General features: G+C 30.9%; 1 protein-coding gene across 1 annotated transcript; it reads right to left on the bottom strand.

Moving 5' to 3' along the window:
- Positions 1-8639: 8639 nt before the first annotated feature.
- LOC105620678 (probable elongator complex protein 3) lies at positions 8640-11379 on the bottom strand. Its single transcript, XM_012202168.1, has 8 exons — positions 11164-11379; positions 10758-10961; positions 10408-10661; positions 10131-10320; positions 9828-10045; positions 9478-9738; positions 8824-9005; positions 8640-8716 (listed from the first exon to the last, which is right to left on the bottom strand). The coding sequence occupies exons 1-8, from the start codon at positions 11377-11379 to the stop codon at positions 8640-8642; spliced, it is 1602 nt and encodes a 533-aa protein (XP_012057558.1).
- Between the last annotated feature and the right edge of the window lie 12363 nt (positions 11380-23742).

Genomic DNA, 23742 nt, shown 5'->3' with positions numbered 1-23742 from the left:
ATATATATATATATATATATATCCTTTTATACAAAAAACATACTAAATAAAAAGATAAAATGCAATAAATAGGTTTAAACATTCGTAAGTAAATTATTATACAATGATCTATCTATCCTGAAATTAAATGTACAATTCGCAGAAACGTAATAAATTGATCTCAATAAAGAAAAATCAATAGAAAAATAAAATAAATTGATCATTGTTACTACACTAGTTATTGATGATAATTCACGGCTGATGCTTGATTTTTCAATAATGCCTTAGTCACTGTAGTAATTGATGATATTAAATTTTTTTTTAAACGCTTGCAAAAAAAGCAAATCATCTAATGACTGAAATTTTTAATAAATCTTATTTTTAGCTAAATTTTTGCTGATTTATCTTTCCTCTTTCTTTCTTCATGTTGGAAAAAAGGAGATAAGATGAATAGTCCAAGAAATTCAGCTGAAAAGAACAGATTTATTGATAAATAGTTAAATAACAATGTAAAGTGTGTTATTCAACACAATATTTATAAAGATATATAGTACACAGAACGATTTTGCTGAAAGATTAACAAATTTAGCTAACAATAAATACAGATCTGAAGATAATTACATTAGAACATCAAAATAATTATACAGAATTTCAAGCATAATGAGCAAGGCTACAGAAAATTTTAGGGTTCTAGCAATTAATTTGAATATCCTATACATAATTATTTTCATGATTATTTTCATAATTTAACAAAATTATTTTCAGATTTGTATCTAAATAGTTCAATTTTTATATACTTCAGCAAAACCATTTTTTTTTCGTGTATCACTATTTAATCACTATTTATTACTAATATTTAACTTATGATAAAAAAATTTCATTATGGCATATACAAAACATATAAAACTCGCTGGGCCGACAAGGCTTGTTCTCTTCAGCTGAATTTCTTGCATTATTCTTATTTTCTCTTTTTTTTCCGTAGAAAGAAAAAGAACTATGTAAGAAGTTCAGCTGAGAAAGAATAGACCTAATATATTAATCTAAAAAAAGCTTATAAATATAAACTTTTTGTGTGGATGTATTTAATTTTCCGTGCAAGAAAATAACCATGTGCAATTATAATCGAGATACTCTCGTGTTATCTTATCGAAGCTTACTCATAGCTTATAATGAGGCATTGACAGGCGTGTTTGTGGTATTTATCATTTTCTTTGTGATAATAATAATCTATGAATTAGATCGATATCAATCCAAATTACTTTTTTAAAACTTTTGAAAAGATAAGTATAAGTTATATTTCTGCCAGAAATAGTACAAACTTAACGACATTATCTCTCTCTATGAAATACTGCAATTAATTAAGTTTATAAATGTATTTTCTTTTTACACAACATTTATTTACGATTACTTTTTTTTCATAATAAATAGTGTACAGTGTTCGAGATTCGATAGTGATGTAATATGGATTTTTGAAAAGAATATCATTTTTAAAAAATGTTACATTCAAACAGAATTTAAAATTTCTTTTGTAACCATGTGATGAAACACAGACTTGAGTGATGGTCGCGAATATAAAGAATGCGAGCTATATTTTATCGGCGATAATAAAAAAAACAGAAAGAACTAGCGGCTGTTTTTTTAATTATTATTCGCTTATTTGAATCGTTTATAGACCATCGTTCAGATATTAACGTATATAAACTACGTTGTTTACATGTAAAAGCTCAATACTAATTTAGTATGCGTTTATCTTCGTGTTTCAGCTGATCTAGCAACAAGTATAACAGCGCCAAAAGGTAAAACAAACATAATAACAACAACTGGGTATGTTACATAACGCCCAGCTAAACATTTATCACGGCTAAACAGTGTGACTAATAAAGTTGTAAATAACTGCATACCAACAATAGTCCAAACTCAATAACGAAAGGATATAACTCGCAAATTGTTTTTTTTGTTTTTTTTTTGCAAAAACTGTATAACTATAATGACAATAACTGTATAACCATAATGACAAATGTTAATAAGCAATGTTAATATGCAATTAAATTTCGATATTTATTTAGAAATACGATATTTTGAAGTGTGGAGTTAACAGATTTCTAGAGAAAATCTATATTTCAAATTGTGACAGTTATTTTGCTATAAAATAATAATAACAAGTTGTTTTTGTAAGTAATAATAACGCTAAGTCTGACACGTGCTAAAATGCGCCGAATCAAAAATCGGATGGCTAAGTTTCAGCCGTTTCAGCTTCAGGCACGAATACATAAAATTTTGCCGGTGGTTCACCTCTTTCGGGTATGCGGTGTAGCAGTCACGAGAAACGGCCACTTACCGAAGGTGTGCTTTTTCACTCCCTCTCTCGTCCATTCGAAAATCGGCGTTACTTTAAAGTCGCTCCCGGTCGACTTTCACCGTGCGATTTCGCGAGGCGAAGCGAGGTGAGGCGAGACGAGGCGAGACGAAGCGAGACGAGCGAGATATTCGATTTAAATGCCTCGTCGAACATGTTACGCGGCACTGCACGAAAGACGCGAATTAACTCCGTGATACGAGCTGGCAATCCGCGAGCGATAGTCCTGACGATTGTTAAGGACAAATTTAATAATAGTCGCGGTGAACTGTCGATATATAGCGCCCGTGGAGCATGATTGGTTGCTTAGCTAGTAGCGATTGGCTTTATGCATATATAGATGACAATCAGAGTCGTAGGAAAGTCGAGTGCACCAGAAGCGATTAGAATTCTGAATTTAAATGCGAGAACGAGTATAATGACAAATAAAATGACAAGATGGCATAATTCGATTAGCTTTTGATATAAAATTAAATTTAGAAATGTTTTACTTGCGTGGAAAAGCGCGTGTTTTGAAATTTGAAGTATAATCATCAGAAATTATTGAAAAATTGAGTTTGTAAATGCAAAAATGAGAGCAAAACGAATATAATGATAAACGAGATAATAAATAATGATTAGCATTTGCTATAAAATTAAGTTTAGAAAAATATCATTCTATTTCTAAAAAAAAGTAATACTCAATTTCCTTTCTTTCTTTTAGTAATAATTATCTTTAACAAAAAATATTTTCTTGATAATAATCTTAAAATGTACTTATCATAAATTTTATAAAAAAATATTAATATATGTATTCAAAATAAGATTTTCTTTTGAAGAATATTATAAAATCGAAATTATTTTATATGATTAGTAAGCAAATTAAATTGTTAATTTAATAATCGAAAATATTAGACTTATACTAACTTCAGAATATATTTTGAATAAATTTGATTCTTGTAATAAACATATGATAGATTTGTAGGTATAAACTTTCTTAAAAATTCAAAATATTTGAAACAAGTAATTATTTGCGTATGTGTCGTTTCTCCAATTTTATAATATATAAAAAAAAATAAAGTTTTGTTTTGAGTAAGAATGCACTTTAAAAAATATCGATTCAACACACAAACAGTGTCTTATACATAATTTTCATTGTATTTGATGTTAATATTAACATATCGTAGCTTTTTATATCCACACTCCATAATGGCTAATATAAATCAGAGATTTTAATTTTATGCAATTTTTTTTAAATGCAAATCACCACATGATATTAAATGCATATCGATATTTTTTAAAGTGTGTAATAAAAGAATGGTAAGATGGTAAGAATGGTAATTCAATTAGATTTTGATATGAAATTAAATTTAGAAATTTAGATACTCGTTTAGAAGCGCGTTTAAAATTTGAAATCGATAGGACACCAAAAGCGATTGGAATATTTAAATCTTTAAATGAAAAGAATAAGAGCAAGACGATTGTACTGACAGATAATAAAATTATATGTATAATTCGTTTAACATTTGGAGTGAAAGATAAATTTAGGAATTGGACTTGGAATATATATTTAAAAATTTATAATTAATAGGCTATTAGAAGCGATAGGAATGCATTTAAGCGTTTTAAATTTCTTAAATTTAAAAATGAGGATAGAATATATTCAAAGAAAATGATAATAATAATTTATAAGAGCTTAGAGGAACAATAAATATTATTTATACAATAATGCAATAATTGTCTTAAAATTTGAAATCGAAAAAAAATTCATTAGAATAAACTTTAAAAAAGAATAAATTAAAAAAAACCTATATTTGCAATGGAATTTGCGCATTAGTAATTGTAAAGATAAGCTATCGATATCTTAAGATATCATTATGAATGTATTCCATTGTGAACGTACAATGCATATAACAATCTAAAAAACAACAATTTAGCATTAATAAGAATATTAACAAACGAGCTCTCTCGAAATGTTTTTACGAAAAGATTACACATTAATTCTAGATCGCAATTAAAAGTAACATAAAAATTTAATAACGATTTAGAAGCTGCAAAAATTATTTCAATAAAAAAAGAAGACTATTACATGTACTTTAATGGAATTGCAATTAAGAAATAATGATAAAAATTTAAAATCCATTATAAATGTTTTAATTATTCAATATGATTTATGTAAAATTTTATCGCAAATAGAGATTAATTGTTGTAAATAAAACATATTAATTTATTCTAATTATTTACAAAACAACTAATCTTTGTATCATGATAACTTTAAGCATAAATCGTTTTGATCGTTTAAAGTACTTACACAAAACAATTAAGATTTTTGTCATTATTTTTTAAATTATAGTATTATAATAATAAAAATAATAAAAAACAAAGGAAATAAATTAGACAAGTATATTGCTAAATAAAAATATAATGTTATTTAATGTTATACAACTTTCATTTATTTAAATATTAACATATTGTATTTGTGAAAATGTGCGTAATACATCCTCTTAAATAAACATTTTTACGCCAAATGTTCAAATGTCAGTCTTTTGTCGTTTATTATGTATTTTTGTTACGTACATATGTGAGACTTGCTCTCACGAAATTTTTTCACACGCATTCCTCCAAATCTCTCGCAAGACACGGCATAATAGGTGAATGCTACCAACCACGATCAAGCGCAATCACAATGTGTATTGCGATCACAAAAAAGTGAAAATTCTTCCTGTTTACACATTACTTACTGCAATTATCGAACAGCGATACGTGCGGTTCTGCCTTGAGTAGAAAAAAAACGCTCGCGTAAAAACATAACCTTATTCCGAATTCACGTCATTCACGAGTTGTATATTATGCTACATTATGCCTTATCCAAGGATTTCACGCTTACGATCGAACGAGATTCATCATGAAAAATATCCTTACCTTACTCGCGACTCCTCCTTTTGCTCCGATCGGCTCGCTTTGACTGGGCTTTGACAAGGCGATTAATGCGGATACGGGACTCCCGCGGGAGTCTGTTGGATGGCGGTCGTCGGCCACCTCGTCCTTATTTCTCTTTATTTAATTGTCGATTCGCCGTCGACGATCCCGCCAGGCTACGCTACGCGTCGTCCACCACATCTCAACGGTCGAGCCACGGCGCGGTGCCACCTTCTCTCGAACAGTCAAAGGACATGGGAACCCGCAAGTCCCGCGACGTAAACGACACTCGCGCGCGTACACAGCTTTCAATGTGGACGTACATACACTACATATAACGCGTACACTGGTGTACATTGGCGTATACCACCATTACCACCTGCGTGCGACACCATTCTAAGGCCAGCGAGACAACAAGACTCGCTTTTGTTTACTCGCGTCGGCCCCCTGTCGGCCTGTCATCGGAGAAGAGAGAGAGAGAGAGAGTGAGAGGGAGGGGGGGGGGGAGATAGCGAATGTCTTTTCACACAAGAGAGAAGGTACACAACAGGAAGATAGCTTGACTCTCCGTGGTTTCGAGCCAGTAACAGATTACGGTGGTTTGATCTTCGCCAGGAGCGAGGTCCTTTCCTTTGAAGATTGTAAAACCATACTCTTAATCGCCACAGATTACGGAAATTGAAGATTACTGTCCTCAGAGACTGAAGTCTCTAATACGCAGGCGATAATTTAGAATTTAATTATGTTTTATTTATATATGATTGATTGCGTAGTCGTTTCGTATATAGTTCATTATTTTAGCATAATTAAGATAGACTTGAAGATAAAAGAATACAATATAATACTCTTTAAAATGTTAAAAATTTATAATTCAGAGAAGTTCTGAAAAAGTATTAAATGATATTGTTTATAATAAGCGAAAAAAAGTTTAAGAAACACAACATGATTGCCATTTTTGCGAAGATTCTTGATAATCACTTAATTTGTATTTGTTAGTAGTTTTTCAAGAGATTTTTCTTATATCATAATATTATTATATTATTGCATAAAAATTTTATCGTTGATAATTAAAAATTAATTAATGTAATTATAATTGTAGTCATTATAATGTAAAAAAAGAATATCAGCTGGACATTATATCGACGAGGAAGTCATTTATAATAACAAAGATCGTATAAAAGATTTATTTTTATGTACATATTTCATATTTATGAGGTTTTAAAATATAGTTTAAAATTAATAACATTGTTAAACATTATTAAATAGCAAAATTAACGCACACTAAAAATACACGCACACGTAAGTAGATAATAAAATTAATACTTTAATTAACAAATTAAAGTAGATAAATAAATCAAATCTTTAAATTCGTCATTGCGCCATCATGCGACAGAAGATTAAATCAATATACTTGTTGTGTATTGTTTGAATATATATAATTCTTAATAAAATATAAAGAGATAATATTGCAGTTCTTTTTTTGAAAGTTTGCATATAATAAAACCGCCATGCAATATTTCTCTTAAGAAAAGTTTCTTTTCTTGTATAATCTTTTCTTTGTATGTATGGGAAAAATTAAGAGTAAAATTAAGAATTAAAAAAATAATTAAGAGAATAATTTTTTGGCAAAAAATTATTCTCTTAATTATTTTTTAATCTTAAATAAACTCATAAAAAAATTTTCTCAAAGATAAAAAAAATTAAAGAAACTATTGCGTTTGATTTACAATTTCGATATCTTTTTTCTTTATATTTATTATTATTGTAGTATGCTATTAAACTTTATTTTTTATATTAAATACCCAGACAACACATTGAGACGTAAGACTTTAAGATGTTTTTTAGACGCCAAAAACGTCTCATGTCTCTCTTTTGAATATTTTGTGTTGTCTGAATAATTATTACGAAATACACTTACCATTTAAAAAACGCGCTACTTGCATAGTAGACTTTTCATAGTAGACTTCAAATCGTGATACAAGATCTGTTTGTGTTGTCTGTGTCTGCTTTTTTTGCACTGAGCATCTTCACTTTCTCTTTTTTCAACGTCCGAATATATATTTATCTCATTTGTGCAAAAATTTTTGAAGATTTCAAGCCACGCGAACAAACCTACTGCGTTTCGAGATTCACTGTCAGTGCTGTAAACCTAATGAACAGTATATGTGATGCGCACTGTAGATTTTTAGCATCGATAAATATCGGAACGTAGCCATATTGAACGCATTGCGTAAAGTCACATTCAAATCGCTCCACATTTTCCGTGATTATTATCGTCCGAAATAATCCGGCGTATGAAAAATTATCGCGAGTATCTCCGGTAGGATGCCATATAGTCATCGTAACATATCGAATGTCGTATGTAATCGTTAATATCGTATCGGCTAGCATTGAGTGTTCGTTTTTGTGCGCTTGGCATTGATTCCCTTCACGTCCATTCCCGCCAATGTCGTGATCACCGAATACATCATTTTATGGTGAGTAAATTAATTCTTTTATTTTAATTATTGTTTTATATTACTATTTATATACATCATTGCTAATGAATAAAACAATAGCGATTGTATCTTTCCCAAAATGAATTGAACAGTAGATAAGAAAAGCATATATTTTTTAATTTTGTAACGTTTTATGCATATTGGAAATTTAAAATTATATACATATATACATATATATATGTGTGTGTATATATATATATATGTATACTAGGATTACAATCTTTTTAAGAATTCCAAATTTTTTAAGTATCCAATATTTAAGTAAAATAATTGGAAATAATAGCATTTATATTTAAATAACGTAATATTTTAATTGCAATTGAATATAATTAATAACATATTTCAAATATAATGTTTTTATAATCTTTTATTAAAACAATAACATGGTCTAAGATTTTTATAATTGCTAGCTATCTTTAAAAATAATAAATTTAATGTTTGTTAATTAAATTTAATTACTTATCATATGGTAGAGATACAATATAAAATATTGTATTTCTAAATACATTCTTTTTAATGTATTTTATTATTAATTAAAATATTGTATCAATTTTAATTCGGAAGATATGTAAAATTTTATTATATTATTATATTATTATAATGAATGAAACTATACTTTTATATATTGAAACTTATATTTATTCTGTTTTTATATTAAAAAATATAGGATTCTTTATTTTTAATTTTTTTTACATTTTTTTCTTTTTTCATTTTTATTTATTTTCTTTTTTTTCTTGTTAATTTATTTAGCTTTTTGAAGGCGTTAATTTACAATTTTCGACAATACTTATATGTAATATTTACATATTTATTCTATATCTCTATCTTTCTTTCATTATCTGAAAAGTTATTTTCTCAATTATCTTCTAATTTTTTAATTTCTTTTTCTCAAAATTTACTTTCGTTATTTATATAAGCATTTTAGACATGTATGGACCGTCAAGTTCGTAACCCAATTTTCTATAATAATTACGTGTACCAACGCCTGCAAGAATAGTATTAATTTTTAAATCTTTGATCAGTTTTTATGGTGGTCATCTAATAATAAAAATAAGAGAGTTTTTGCACGTAAAAGCATTATTTATAATATACCTGAAATTACGGAAATTTTATGTGATTGATGTTCCTCTTTTGCGATTCGTTCAGCTTCCTCCATTAATAGAATACCAAAGCCTTGGTGTTGAAACTTTGTGGGATCGCGAGCATTAACAGGTACTACACTGCCATAAACATGAAGCTCTCTTACTATAGAAGTTTTTTCTTTTAATTCCGGCCTAAAAGAAAAATAGACAATATTATATGCAAATAACTCATTTTGGAAACTTATTTAATTTATATTTATATTTAAGTTAAATTTATATATTTAAAGAAATTCATCCTCCAAGTTCCAAGATAGAAAGTCATATCTCTTGAACTGAACTAAAATTAATATGTTTCAAAATATATTTTAAAAATATATTTTATTAATAATGAAATATATTAAAGAGTTTTTTAGAGATAGAATATTTTGTATTACATAGCAAATAATTGCATTTAATTAACAACATTATTATTTTTAAATGTAGCTAGTGATTAAATATTTAGATATTGCTTAAATAGTAAAACATATTTTAAAATAAAATAAAAGATAATTATGTAAAGAAGTATGTTGTTAATATTAATTCTATTCGATTGAAAATGAGTATTACTTAATGATGTGAAGTATTACTGAAAAAAAAAGTAACAGATGCGATATAAAAGTTATACCTGAATGTGTTGGTAGAACATTTCCTTAATCTGAGTAGGCCAATTAGAATATCTTGTAAGGGATCTTCGTATGACAGAAATGTTTCCCATCCGCCATTCGCTACGTAATCACGTCGGATAAGCTCTACTTCATAGGGTTGCACTTTGTGATGTATTTCTTGAATCCCTACTTCACGCGTTCTAACATCACGGCAGTCCGTGCCCATATCCTTCATTCTTTCTAGAGCTAACTCACGTAGATTCCCATGTTCTACACCAGAACTATATATTTTTTTATATAAAAAGAATGATATGTAGTATTATTTATTATAAGTCTATTATTTGCTTGTGTAATTTAATATTATAATTACGTTACTAATGGCATAGGTATGTCACGTTGTACGCGATAAACGCGAGTCCATGGTGGTATCAAAGCTAGAATACGAGCTATAAGATCGACTAATATACTGGGAGCATAGCTTTTATATCTGCCAGTTTTCCATAATTCATACAAGCCGGTGCCACGTATAACCAATGTTGGATAAATTTTTAATCCATCTGCTCGAAACGCAGGATCTTTGAAGAATTCCTAAAAATTGATACAAAACTATAAGTATTAATAGGAAATAATTGAGTAAGTTAACATTGTTCTGTACGTATAGCAACAACATTACTTTAAACTGGGCAACATCTCGTTCCAAATCGACATTTGGTAAATCTGGCATCATGTGAGCTATCACTTTGAATCCAGCATCTTTTGCTAGATGAAAACTCTCACATACGGCATGTACTGTATGTCCTCTATTAGTATCACGCGCTACATCTTCATATATTGATTGTACACCAATTTCTAAACGTGTGCACCTATCAAATTTTAATTTTTAATAAATAAAATAACTGCATAAATTTTATTATAATTTCAAATTCTATTCTATTAAAAAAAGCAGATACCCATAACGTAACATATCTGAAAGATGCTTCTTGAGACAATAATCAGGTCGAGTCTCAATAGTGATGCCGATACATTTTGTAGTACTACGTTCCGAATAGCTCACTGCTTCGTCAACATTATTGCTTACATGACCTGACAGCGCATCGTGTAAACTTCGTATAAAATAATCTCTATAGTCATCTGGCAAAGACATGAAAGTACCACCCATAACAATAAATTCAATCTTGTCAACATTATGACCCAATTGTTTTAACTAAAAGTATAATGTACAGTTATATATATGATTGTATGTTTACAAATACTGAAAGATTGAAATTATCTGAGAAAACAATAAAAATACTTGCTTTACCTGTTCAACACGATGTCTAGTTTGTAAAAAAGGATTATATCTTGCACGTATAGCTCTCATCGATGTAGGTTCATATCCTGTATACGATTGTGTTGAATATTCGAAATCAGAATCTGGACCACCAGGACAATAAACACAAATATTTCCTGTCATATTAATATGTGGACATCTGTGTGGTTTACACATTACTGCTACAACAGCAATCTGCAATAGCTCTATTATTTTTCGTTTACAAAAATTGTTATACAATAAGTCTGTTCTTTGTCGCAATACTGGATACTTAATAAAACTTTCTATCTTGCTTTTCTATCTTGCTTGCCAAATTTTAAATAATCTACTTTATTTTAAGTATAAAGATACTTGTCCAGTTATAAAGAACAGACCTTAGGATACAAGTTAAACTAACCCCACTAGCAGTCCTGATAGGTTTAGCCTTCAATTTCGGTACAAGTATATTTCTAGCATAACTAGGCACTGCTGCAATAATATCAACCAATCTTGGGGAAGAATCCAAGCCATATTTTGAAGAAATTCGCGTCTTTAACTTATTTAGATCAATGTTTCGATTTTCATTGTGTGCCTTTAATAACTCCTGTATTATCTCTCCGATTGTTATTACCATACGTTCTTCCTTGCTTTGATTTGTAAACTCTAAACAGACATAGACATATTTCGATAACACAAGTAGTTAAATGTTTATGTTAATTCTGACTATATATTGTAATAATAATAAAATGTACAGACTTACTGGATATCACCATGATTGCAAACCTTTATACCCTTAAGCGTATTTTGAGAGAATGATCAATATATTTTCTCTTTTTTTTTCCCTCAGATCTCAATATCACAAAACTCTGAAAAGCTGCAGAATTTTAGGGCAATATGCCGGGTGACGTCGTATGCCGACAGTCAGTCACAAAAAAGTGCTTTTTTGTTGTGCACTGATTCCACTGGACTTATATTAAAATTTTCTTTCTCGCTTTCGCCAAACTTCAAATATACATTTGTTTCATATTTTGAGTATACTAATAGCGTATAATGTTTACTAGCGTATAATGTTTACTTTGGTTACAAAAAGAGGTAATAGATAATCATAAATCTATGGATATAAATGAATTATTGGAAGCACTATATTATCGGTTATTCTAGAATTCTTGTCGCTTTTCGGTGAATCTATGCTAGATGGCACTAGTAGAACTATATCGTTATTGTAGTTCTGGCTAAATAGGCTTGTATCTTTTTTACTGGCTTCCCTATATTATTCCCTATATTATTCCATGAAAATTGTAGTAATAGTGTTATAGTTGTAACCACATACTTTTATTTCCTAGCTGCATTTATATATAGTTGCAATCCTTTAGCGTATCTTATTTTTAAATTAAATTAAATTATTGTTTTTCACTGCAATTTAAAAAATTATAATCCAAATTATACATTTGTCAAAATCGGAAATAAAATGTTTTAATAGACATCGTATCTTATAATAATATTTTTATAAGACATCAAAAATTATGTCCTGATTTTGAACATGTGTACTATCTGGATAAGCAGTGATATTTTTCTGTCAAGAAAAGCGAGGCTTAGGCTCTCTATTGTTATATAAATTTGCGAAAAATTCTGTAACTATAATGATAATAGTAATATTATTTATCATTAAATAAATTATTTTTCATTTTAATTTAATTTTACGCCACGACGTATCTCATATAGGAACGGAGTATTTTAATCGTGTAATAAGCAAGTAGTTTCGATAGAATGACTTATCGTAAGACGTTATCACGTTCTACGATCGATCCGGACCAAAAAGCTTCTAATAGAACGGTTAATTCAAGCGGTTTCATCCGTCCCACTGATTGGACGATCGTAAAAAATTAATCGAATCCGTGGGTGTGCGGTGCAATATCAAGGGAGCGGTTACGTGATGCAATTCCGTTCTTGGCCGATCCAGCGACCTTATGGAAAATCGAGCAGACGCGCATGCCTGTGTGCGTGTTTCCATGAATTTGGTATTTCAGCTTGGCGGTTTTACGGTGTTTTAATCGTTTCTCGCATATATCGAACAATTAAATCGAATGCGCGGCAAAGCGACTGCGAAATGAGAATTCTGATTCGCATCGTGATTATTGTGGTTCTACAACTCGTTATTACATACTCTCCCTTTAAAGGAGCAGCTCTCGGTTATGTCGATAGTATTAATTTAACTGACATTATAATCGACGCCAATAGGTTCGGAAAACTTCAATAACATATACATTTTTATTCTGATTTATATTTGCTTTGTACCTCATTTTTTTTTAAATAAAAAGATGACTTTATAATACAAACATAAAAGTAAATTACAAATAGTTACAATGGTGAATGCAATTGAGATTCGATTCTCCTAAGATTGTCATACACAGTAAAAAACATTTTATATTTGTGTTGGAAACTGTCTACTCAAGTTCTTGGTAAAATTTTGTGTTGAACTTGTATATGTTCAAATGAATGTTAATTTAACATAATGTAATTATGTTATTTAGTAGTTTATAGTATGTTAAATTGATGATATCAACATTTTTTAGTGTCAAAATAACATAATAAGTAAGTGAACAAATAACATAAAAAAATATGTTTTAAAACTTAAATTCTAAGAGAAATGAATAACATAAATGAATTAACATATCATAAATAATAATTTTACTAAAAAAATATGCTTCCGAGATTTGTTTACAAACTGTATCACCTTTTTTATGTTTATTCTTTTACAGAATATTTTACATAATGTAATCTTCTAACATATTTGCGTTAAATTAACACATAATTTTGAGTGGATCATTTTGGGATCACATGTGAAATATACTAAATTTAATACAAATTTTCCAACGGTGTAAATGAAATTAAAAAATATGATATCCATAAAAAAAAATCTAATAGAGAAAAGTGACATTTTATGTCACAAATGTCGACAGATGACCAACTTTTGAAGATTCCATCGTGGCAGTCGTTTACTCCGCAGCAAGAGGGATGAGAGAGTCGATATGACGAGGATGGGATAGATAAGAAGATCTTCTTTTTTAAGACTTCGGTGAATTGGCGGTTTTTTCGATTGGGGATGCTGCGATCGCTATCAGCTATCGGTGTTATTAAAGCGACTTGATTTCCATGCATCTCATCGCGAACTGCGAAGTTGCTGGTCCAAATAGCGTCGGGGATGATAGGATGGAGTAAATTAGACAGACGGAACCAGAGTGAGGGAAGAAGTTGTCGCACGCGGTTAAATCGGGGCCAGGTCGCGTCGGGCAAAGTAGTTAAGATATTGAACGGGGTCGAAGATGAGGGTGGGCCCGCCGCCGCGATTAAGTTCAAACATCCTCTCACCCTTCGCGCGCTTTCGATACGGTTCACGGAAAGCCGTTAGGATAAAATTGTGCCACGTAACGGCACGGCGAGGAAATTTGTAATCGATCTTAAATTTGATTTAATCTCTATAAAATATCTGAAAATTTGGTTTAAAGAAATATACGAATAAACGTAGAGGGAAAAAAATGTATTTGGTATTTTATAGATACTTATATGTATATATGTATATAAACGTTCTAGCAAACATAAAGTAACAGTAACATTACTTCAATGTTGCAATTTCCTATTCAATAATATAATTATTACATACAATACGTCTTATATAACATTTATATTGTTAAAACAAGTATTATAATATTATAAATATTATAATATTAATGTATTTTATGTTTAGCGAGATTTCGATAAGATACTTAATATTTCGTACTTATTAAAATTATTATATATCAAGATTATTATTAGATATATAATAGATTAATAAAAAATTACTATTATTGTGGAAAAGGAATTATTATTAAAGGGATTTATTATTTAGTGTTTGTGTGACAGCGACGGAAAAGTAATGGGGTTGCTTTTAGTTCGTATACTTAAAGTGTCCCTGGAGTCTATGAAAGCTCTGAACGGTATCGTTAGTATCCTTCGGGACCCACATATCGGGAGAGAAAGATTTTCCTGCATGTCCCTACACGCTCCTATACGCAACCATCCTTACAACGTTCTCTTTTCTCTCCATCTCCCCTTTCACCTCCACCTTTTACTCATACATATCCTGGCATCCAAGACGGGAATTTATTACGTCGCGCATTTATATTCCCGCGTCTCTCATAAATTCTGCTTTACGCGCATGTAAGTGGCTCCACTTTTGTTCATAGATTCCTACGACTGTCAGATTTATGTTTCCATACGCGATATACGATTCGACAATCTAAGATTGCGGAGGGGGGAGAGAGAGAGAGAGAGAGAGAGAGAATATGCTGAGAGAGGAAAAAGATGCGTGCTGATGCAGTTATATTGCTTAAAAAATTGACGCAAAAGACAAATATTTTCCATTCAAATAGAAAAATTGAAGCATTGAAATTCAGGATATTGAAGAACATTTGTACATTGAAAAAAAGAGTCTGGTACAGCTATCAAATGTTAAATGAAATAGTGCCAATCAAAAATATTCAGTTAATATAATCAAAAATAATTTTATTTTCTTATACATATTTAGTAAGTATTATCAATCAGTTAGTTAGATTATATTTGATAATATTTATTAAATATAATAGTAAATCAATCGAAAAATATCAAATTGAGCCAACGTGGATATTGATGCACAAATTTAAATTTATTACAATTTGCAATTAACAACAACGCTGTATCTGACAATTTATTCACTGTTAAATTTACTCTCAGAATCGTTATATTTGTACATTTTATTTAATTTGTTATTAAATATTTGGGAATGCAAAATTTTGCTTATCATTGACCGAACATTTAATTGATACTATTTCATATCATTCAATATTTGCTATAACTATTAGTATAACTTTTTCTTCAGTATAATAATTTATTTTATAATAATGATCCCTTTAGATTTTTTTGCACGTGTTAGATTTTCTGATTTTTTTCGCACGTGTCAAATTTTCTGATTTTTTTCGGTCGTGCATTCGACGATCATTCCTTTCGTGTCATTTGGATGGATAGGATTTTCGTACGAGCATTTCCGCGGGTGATTCGACTCCTTTTCTCATCGCCTAAAGGTTCGTCTGGACGTCGGGCAAGCACCGATATATATATATCCCGACGTATACGTTCGTACGTGTAACCGGGACGATAGCCCGGGAGAGAAATCCGGCTTCGTAGATGGGAACGACGGAACCCGATATTACATACTTCGCGATACAAGAGCTATGAAAAACGCCTCCGGGCTCTACTATCGTCGCCAACGCTGTATAGGTTGGGATTATAATAATTCGCGTCACTGCGTCCAATTTCAATCTGCCTGTCTGGACAAGAGCGGGATGTATCGGTAGGAAGCAGGACTCGGTGCTTCGTTAAACGAACATCGCGTACTTTATAATATAATACTTTCCTTTTTTTTGTGATATTTGAAATTATGCGATATTGAGTGTCGATTCGTAAGAATAGAAAATATCGAAAGTCGATTAAATATAGATAATTTTTTTCTCTTACTTTTATCGTGCAAATCATATTCGGATATGATTACCATCATTAAATAGAAATTTTCCGAATTCTAATATTTTGATAGTATTACAGAGAATTAATCAGATTAAATTAAAGGTTTGATTGTTTGATTCTCGTTCCTTTCATTCAAATCTACTTTGTTATTTTCTTTTGTTATCACGAAACGCTTGCTTGATTATTTGGATACTATGCTTTCTGTAATAATTAGCAATTATTCCATGTTGACTTGTTAAACATGCACGCAAAATGATATTTAATTTAATACCGCACAATCGCATTATACTAATGGTATGATGATATTGATTTCCGAAAGAGCTTCATTTGTTGCTTTAACGGAGCTGAGAGCGATACGGATTTGGTAACCTAGCTATATACATATTATGTACATGTAGGTTTCTGTTAGAACACCTGAGTAAACGGAAATTTCGGGACGATAAATTAGCACTTTAAGATAAATCAAAACACGAGACTAGTCAAGATTATTAATTAATTAATTCATTATTATTTCTTAACTTTTTGATAATCTTAACTGACTTTATTAAATACGAGAAACATGTATCTACATATATATCCAGCAAATAAGCCGACATTATTTATCGCTTTGATATCAAAATAATGTTTTTAACGTTATGTCATCTTTAAACGTTTTGTCTTTTTGTTTGCTGGGTAATGTCTACATATAAATAGTATATAATCCCTGCATCTTAATATCAAGATATTAAATTGTTTTCCTCATAAATTTCTCTTATTTTTCTTATGTTTGTTCATTCATTACACGCTCACATACATACCCGGTCATACAGGCTGCGAGCTCGCTTTCAAGATCATCATCTTCTATACAGATATTGAATGATGATCGATGTATTTGTTTATTATTGTCGAATTCAACACGATGCCAATAGAAACATTCAACTGCGAACTTAATGTTCGTCAAGTATTGTGTACAATAAGTGTTCGATGAACTCTCTTCATCGTGTAATTCTCCTTTATGAGTCTCTTATACACGCGCACGCGAGAATGTGCGCGCACTCGTGTCACACACGTATTTCCGTTCCTTAGAGTGAGTATCCATGGCATACGACAGGTGAACGGTCTATGGAATAAAGCTCGCTGATCCTATAGCAGAGATCTTCAACCTTACTGCATGACCTGCTTTACTGTCGGCCATTCTGAGCTTCCTCTATCCTTTGACGAAAGCTCGTGATCCTTTCACCCGTGATTCTATTTATTTCTAAATACGCTAACTGTTGTCGCGAATACGTGTATAAACACATTATTATTAATCGATACTGACGTTACTTTGAATAGAACTTTATTTGCACCAGTGCATTCTTTTCGATCAAATCGTAGATAAATGAAAAAATATATGATATACAAATAAATACAAAAAAATACATTCCATGATATATAGGATGGAATGTAATTTGTCATACAATCGAAAAGAGAATAATCATTTATAAAAAAAAAACAAAAAAAAACAAAAAATGTGGTACATTTTTTCATATAGTGCTTCGTTTTTAAGAAAATTAATTTTGAAAATTTGTTACGCTTGTACAACTGAATATAACTTGGCTGTCATATTATTTCGTTATTGATTGTTTCTATCTATGTTATTATTTATAAATATTGATTTTTTTATAAATATTGGTTATTGTTTAAATAAATTTTTGCAGATTATTAATTCTTTGATCGTGAATTATCGCGTTCCACTTTGTATAAATAAATGAAAAAATGTATACCATGTAAATAAACATAAAATTAACAAAAATATTACTGTCTTTAATTAGATTAAATGTGCTCTCTGATTAATGATGAAAAACGATAATTGCTTTATTAAATCAAAACATTATTTTTTATCAAAACATAACGTTATTTTTTTAATAGTAATTAGATGACAATTCTGTTTTCTAAATTTAATTCTTATAAACTTATTATTTCTTAGTTAGATATTTTTATTTAAATTTAATAACTAATAATATTTACGAATTTAATAACTAATAATATTTACTAATAATATGTTTTGCTACGGAAGTAAATTAAAAAAAAATTAAAAAAAAAGAAAAAACAAAATTATTTTCAGCTGCGTTGATAGAGTAAAACGCTATAGCTTTACCCGTGGATAGAAATATTGTAACTGAATGAACGCGCGGTAGCATGCGTTGCGGTGCATCCATGTGTATGCTGGACCGGTAATAGTGTCCAGGACAACACACGACCGCTATGCAACAATGCACGTATCTATAGTTTCCTCCTTTCTGGCGCAGCATCATGACGCTCTTCTAGCTGTCATGATACTGTCGCGCTGTATAGTGCGTCAGATTTCGTCCGAGAGGGCCGGTGATTTTCCAGCTTGCGGTTTAGCTTTAATCTCACCGACGCGACGTCAAATTTTAATACAGAGAGAACACACAGAGATAGAGAGAGAGAGAGAGAGAGAGAGAAGCAGTGACGCGATTGTGTCTACAAATGTAAAATGTAAATGAAAGGCGTATAACAAAATGCGCATCTACGCGTCGGGATCCATTTATGTGTCCCTTCTCATGATATTCATTTAAATTCGCCATATCTCGCGTAATTATAACTTTTGACCGGCACTTCTGTTGCGCCGAGTTTATTAGCGACAGCTGGATCCGTTAAATTACGTGTGTGATTTAATTAAATTTTCACCGATGGTGCCACCGATCGATATTTTCGCGCTCTGCACTTGTTAATGTGCGCAGAAAATCTTTCTCGCGATCAATTTACACCGATTATCCAAGATATTTGTACAAGTGAATCAGATTCCCACAACGAGTCTACATAATGCCTTGCACGTGCGTTTAACCAATGGTTATATAGCTTGATGGAATCAAGTATACCTCTTACTCTTTCAAGAATGACACTCTGTACAGATGCACGCTGGTCTGATCAACTTTAATCGATATATATCTCAGCCAGAAATAATTAGTCGAAATCAATGTTGATAATAATAAAGAAACATATGAATTTTCAATGTTATCGACTAAACAGTAATTCATATCGCTTATTTGCTATAACATAATCAAAAATCATTTTTTTAATTTTTTGCAGAAAAAAATAAAACATTGAAAAGAAAAAAAGAAAATTTTCTGGAAAACTTCGTTTTTCGAGTTATATTATTGTCGAATAGTCGATGTCGAATTTTGCTTGATATTATTATCATCTTCAATCTTATTATAATTGTTTTTATGTTAACTAATTGCGAATATTTATATAAAACTATTACTTTCAGTTAATTCTACATCGTATAAACCACTTTTTTCAGACTTTGCATAAATTCTATCTGGACTTGACAGAAATTTTATAAAAATATTTGCAATTATTAAATTAATACAAAATTTCTGATAAAATCAGAATTATGATGAGGTCAAAGATAATAAAAATATCACTCAATATTCGATATTGATCACTTATATCGACTAATTATTCTGGATACGTTCCTTACTTGATCACTAATACATTTGAAACGCTTGCGTATCGATCGCGTTTTTTCTGGTTATTTGAAATTTTTATTATGAAACATATTGTAAAAAAGAATGGAAAGTGCGAATGATATGGTCTCTATAGTTTAATCTCTAGAAACGCTTTCGATATCACACGACACTAATGACACACATACACACGCGCACGTGCGCGCGCACACACACACACACACACACACACACACACACACACACACACACACACACACACATTTTCGCATACAATATTTTAGAGTTATAACCAAATGTCGTTCGCAATGTGTTTCTCGAAACGGCCGAGTTATCGTTCCAAGTTCGAATTTATTTGGCTCGATACGTACGATTTGACACACGCCGCGAGCGACTTAATTTCCGTTGTCAGGCGATCATATGGGCTGATGCATCGTCTATAAGACGGTATCTTATTTCACATCGTACATTTTCTCATATGCCTTTACCCGTTTGTATACTCGCATTTATCATACCGCACATTGTACGCGATATCGGCACCGACGTGGTTTCGTTGATGCACATGCACCGACAACAGTGTACGTATCTCGAGCTTCACTTAAGCTAATGATATCAGTCACCGATCTATTTACGCCGTTCCTTCGAGTGAAGGAAAAACAGAAACTATACGATATTCCACGGAATGGTTGACAGAAAAATCTTTCACTGACGACTCTACTGATATCTGTATTCTTTAAATTCTTTGGAGTGAAATCTCACTCTAAAAAATAAAAATGCAGTCACTCTTGAAAAAATGGCAGAATCTTCAATTTTTAGTGAGATTCTATTTTAAAGAATATAGAGAATATGTTTCCCAGACAGAAATGATTAATCAAATCAATTGATCATATTGATAAATGGTCGAATATTAGTTGATATTTTTGTTATTTTTGATCTTGTAATTGTTTTTATATTAATTCAGCAATTGCAAATTTTTCTGTAGAAGTTCTATTGTCTTCCAGTCAATTCTACAAGGAATTGATGCAAAGTCAAAAGGCATATACCGTGCATTTTACATAAAATTGGTCGAAAGACAATAGAAATCTTACACAAATATTTTTAATTAGTCAATTAATATAAAAATAATTATGATAAAAATATGAAACAATATTCGACGTCGATTAGACTACTCATTTTTGACTAGTTCCCGTTAGTCTGTACAATGTTGCGTATAATCACGCGTAATGTTATCAAATATTCCGTTATATAACTAAATACTAAATAATGATTATCCGAAAATTATTAAATATATTCGTATTAATCGGCGATTATATTTCAATCATGAAACATTATATTCCATCGATTATCTCCGATATCCTATTGCATTTGTTCTCTCATCCTGAGGGCTCTTTAAGGTATTCAACGACGACGTTTCGCACGCACTAAAGCGTAAGTGCTCGCAACAGCCATTATATCCACTATATTCCCCACGATATCGCCCTCCTGGCGGGGCGCACGGCTGCACATGCATTCGGGCAATATGGTTACGCGGCTCACTAAAGTTAAACACGCTCCTTGCATAACAACATCCCCGCGCGCGCACACACATACACACACACACACACACACACACACACACAAGTATCGCGATAGGAACAAACACCGATAAAGCAACGCACATCGTTCTCCTCGTAGAAACGCGTCACGGAACGAGGAAGATGCACTAACGTCAGGTATGATGCGGCAGGAGCGCGGAAAGTGCTGCAGCAAACCGCCATTCGCTTGTCAGGTAATTGCATTACGTATTGACTCAGCCCCTAGAGGTGCAGGGTTAAGCGAGTGACGACGGTGGACGACCGCACGGTCACACACGAGGCCAGCTTGAATATTAATTACCTAGTAATTTCAAATTTAATGGCCTTCGCGTGCTATTGCGAGACTTTCGCAAGTTTTCGACGACTTTCCTTATAGAGCGAATGCGCTGATGGATGTGATTTTTGTGTATATTTGAAAAGATCAGAGGGTATTTTATTGTCGAAAAACATTGCATACGAAAATACTGAGAAAATTTTTAATATATAACGTAATTACATATGTATACTATAGTATACTATTTTTGCATATGTTCTACAAACAGCTACAAAATGATGATTTTTAGATTATGTCGTAGCAAATATAAATGAAATGGATTGCAATTTAGTTTCCAGCATTTTAAATTCGTGTATTTCTATTTTCTTTGTTACTATCGTGTTTTTAAGAAAACAAAAGAATAATAATAGACAATATATAGGTAAAGAGAATGTATACAGTAAAATTATTTATTAAAATCATGTTTTTGTCATAAACATGAATTTTTTCACTCGATAAAAATGGATAATTATGTATATTTATGTGATATGAAACTTAATTAATAAAACAAAAAATTTATTTTTGGAATAATTAAATTACGTTTAATAATTGTTTATCATCAATGACAAATTTAAAAACTGTATCTATGATGATACGTATACACCAAAAATTAATTTTATCGACGGCTTTCAATATTGTTATATTTCTCAATTTTGCGCGAAATAAAAAAGAAATTGGTAAAAATGGATGTATTAATTCAATGTCGATACCTTTGTAATTTAAATCGAACGACAATTCTGTCATCTCGCTAGAGCGATAATATCACGAGGTAGAGGGAGCTAGCGAGTTATTTAAATAGTTTCGCACGAACGATGATGGTTTTATCTCATTATGAGCTTATCAACTCGCGATAGATCCCAACGGAAAAACTTGATTTGATCGATTTTCACGGATAAATGAACCCGTCGTCAATGTGTTACGCATAGTGTATACTTTCGATTATAACCTGTCGTTGCTTACATCCTTTAATTTCGTCGTGTACACCAGGAAATTTGCGAAAAGATTGTTGGCAATACGTCGATTTCGCGCACGCTGAACAGTGCTTTTAACGTGCGGCCACGATAAAAGTTTAATGTAACACACAACTCGCAGCCATGAAATTTTCAATCAACAGACTCTCCGTTTTATCCGAGACAGATTGTTACTCTGTTGCAGAAAACGACACATACCCATCCTGCCAGTAAATCTCAATCAACACGCATTTAACGTACACAACCGTGTCCAATCTCTCGATCTAATACCGGGAAAGTGTTGCAATTTACGGCGACATGGGTGCTTTATTAGGAACTTCCGAAACTTCTGAATAAAATGCGAAAGCAGGAACGTTCCTGCGAAGCGCGATATATTGTATATGCATTCAAATACACAAGTTGCAAAGCAGAATATTTTTTCATTTACTTTGTACTTAATTTAATTTCGAACGAAATATTGATATCGCTTTTTAGGCTTTCGTGGCTGTTATTTTTAAAAATATCAAGGATGCATTCCAAAACTCTGTCAATTCTGAGTCTTTTATCTTTATTCAACATTCGGTGACTAACAGGATAAAATGATAGTTTGAGTTAATAAAGTTGAATTTTGGAACGTAAGCCAGAAGATTTGAGGGTTATCGCCATGTTTTTATTCATTACTAGTGCCAACGTTTCGTGAATCTTGCCGTTCATTTCAGGGTGAGGAATATAATATATATAATATACATATATTAGTCAGGCTCTTCGCCCTGATGATATAATTTACATAAAAGAAAAATTCAACACAAAGTATTATTATCCAAATATAATACTGCTACAAAAATTGTGTTACAAAATTGGACAAAAAATTCATTGTTGAAAAGAAAAATTTATTGGTCTGAAATACCTCGTGTGCAATTTTTATATCGAGTGCGTCAAATAAAAAAGTTGGCGATTAATTGTACATACATATATTGTATTCTTTAGTTGTTTTTGCATTTTATTAAAGTATTATTATTTATTTCATACAGTGTCGAGCGGAGTAATGTTTTTATTTTCATCGCTTGAAATGCAAGCAGAAAACAACGATCGATTATTTGTTAATCCCTTGGGTTGGAAAGTATAATATGAGTCATATTTATCATGTTTATGTAACTACAGTACACAATT

This window comes from Atta cephalotes (genome assembly GCF_000143395.1).
Source record: "Atta cephalotes unplaced genomic scaffold scaffold00028, whole genome shotgun sequence".
In the NCBI taxonomy this organism is placed as follows: domain Eukaryota; kingdom Metazoa; phylum Arthropoda; class Insecta; order Hymenoptera; family Formicidae; genus Atta; species Atta cephalotes.
This window is presented reverse-complemented; position numbering and strand designations above follow the sequence as displayed.

What these genes read in the sequence shown, in the direction of transcription:
- LOC105620678 (XM_012202168.1), bottom strand. Translation starts at nt 11,379, where the DNA reads ATGGTAATAACAATCGGAGAGATAATACAGGAGTTATTAAAGGCACAC. An exon ending in CTAGACATCGTGTTGAACAG is followed by an intron (nt 10,662 to 10,757) that starts GTAAAGCAAGTA and finishes TTATACTTTTAG; the next exon opens with TTAAAACAATTGGGTCATAA. An exon ending in TAAAATTTCCGTAATTTCAG is followed by an intron (nt 8,717 to 8,823) that starts GTATATTATAAA and finishes CTATTCTTGCAG; the next exon opens with GCGTTGGTACACGTAATTAT.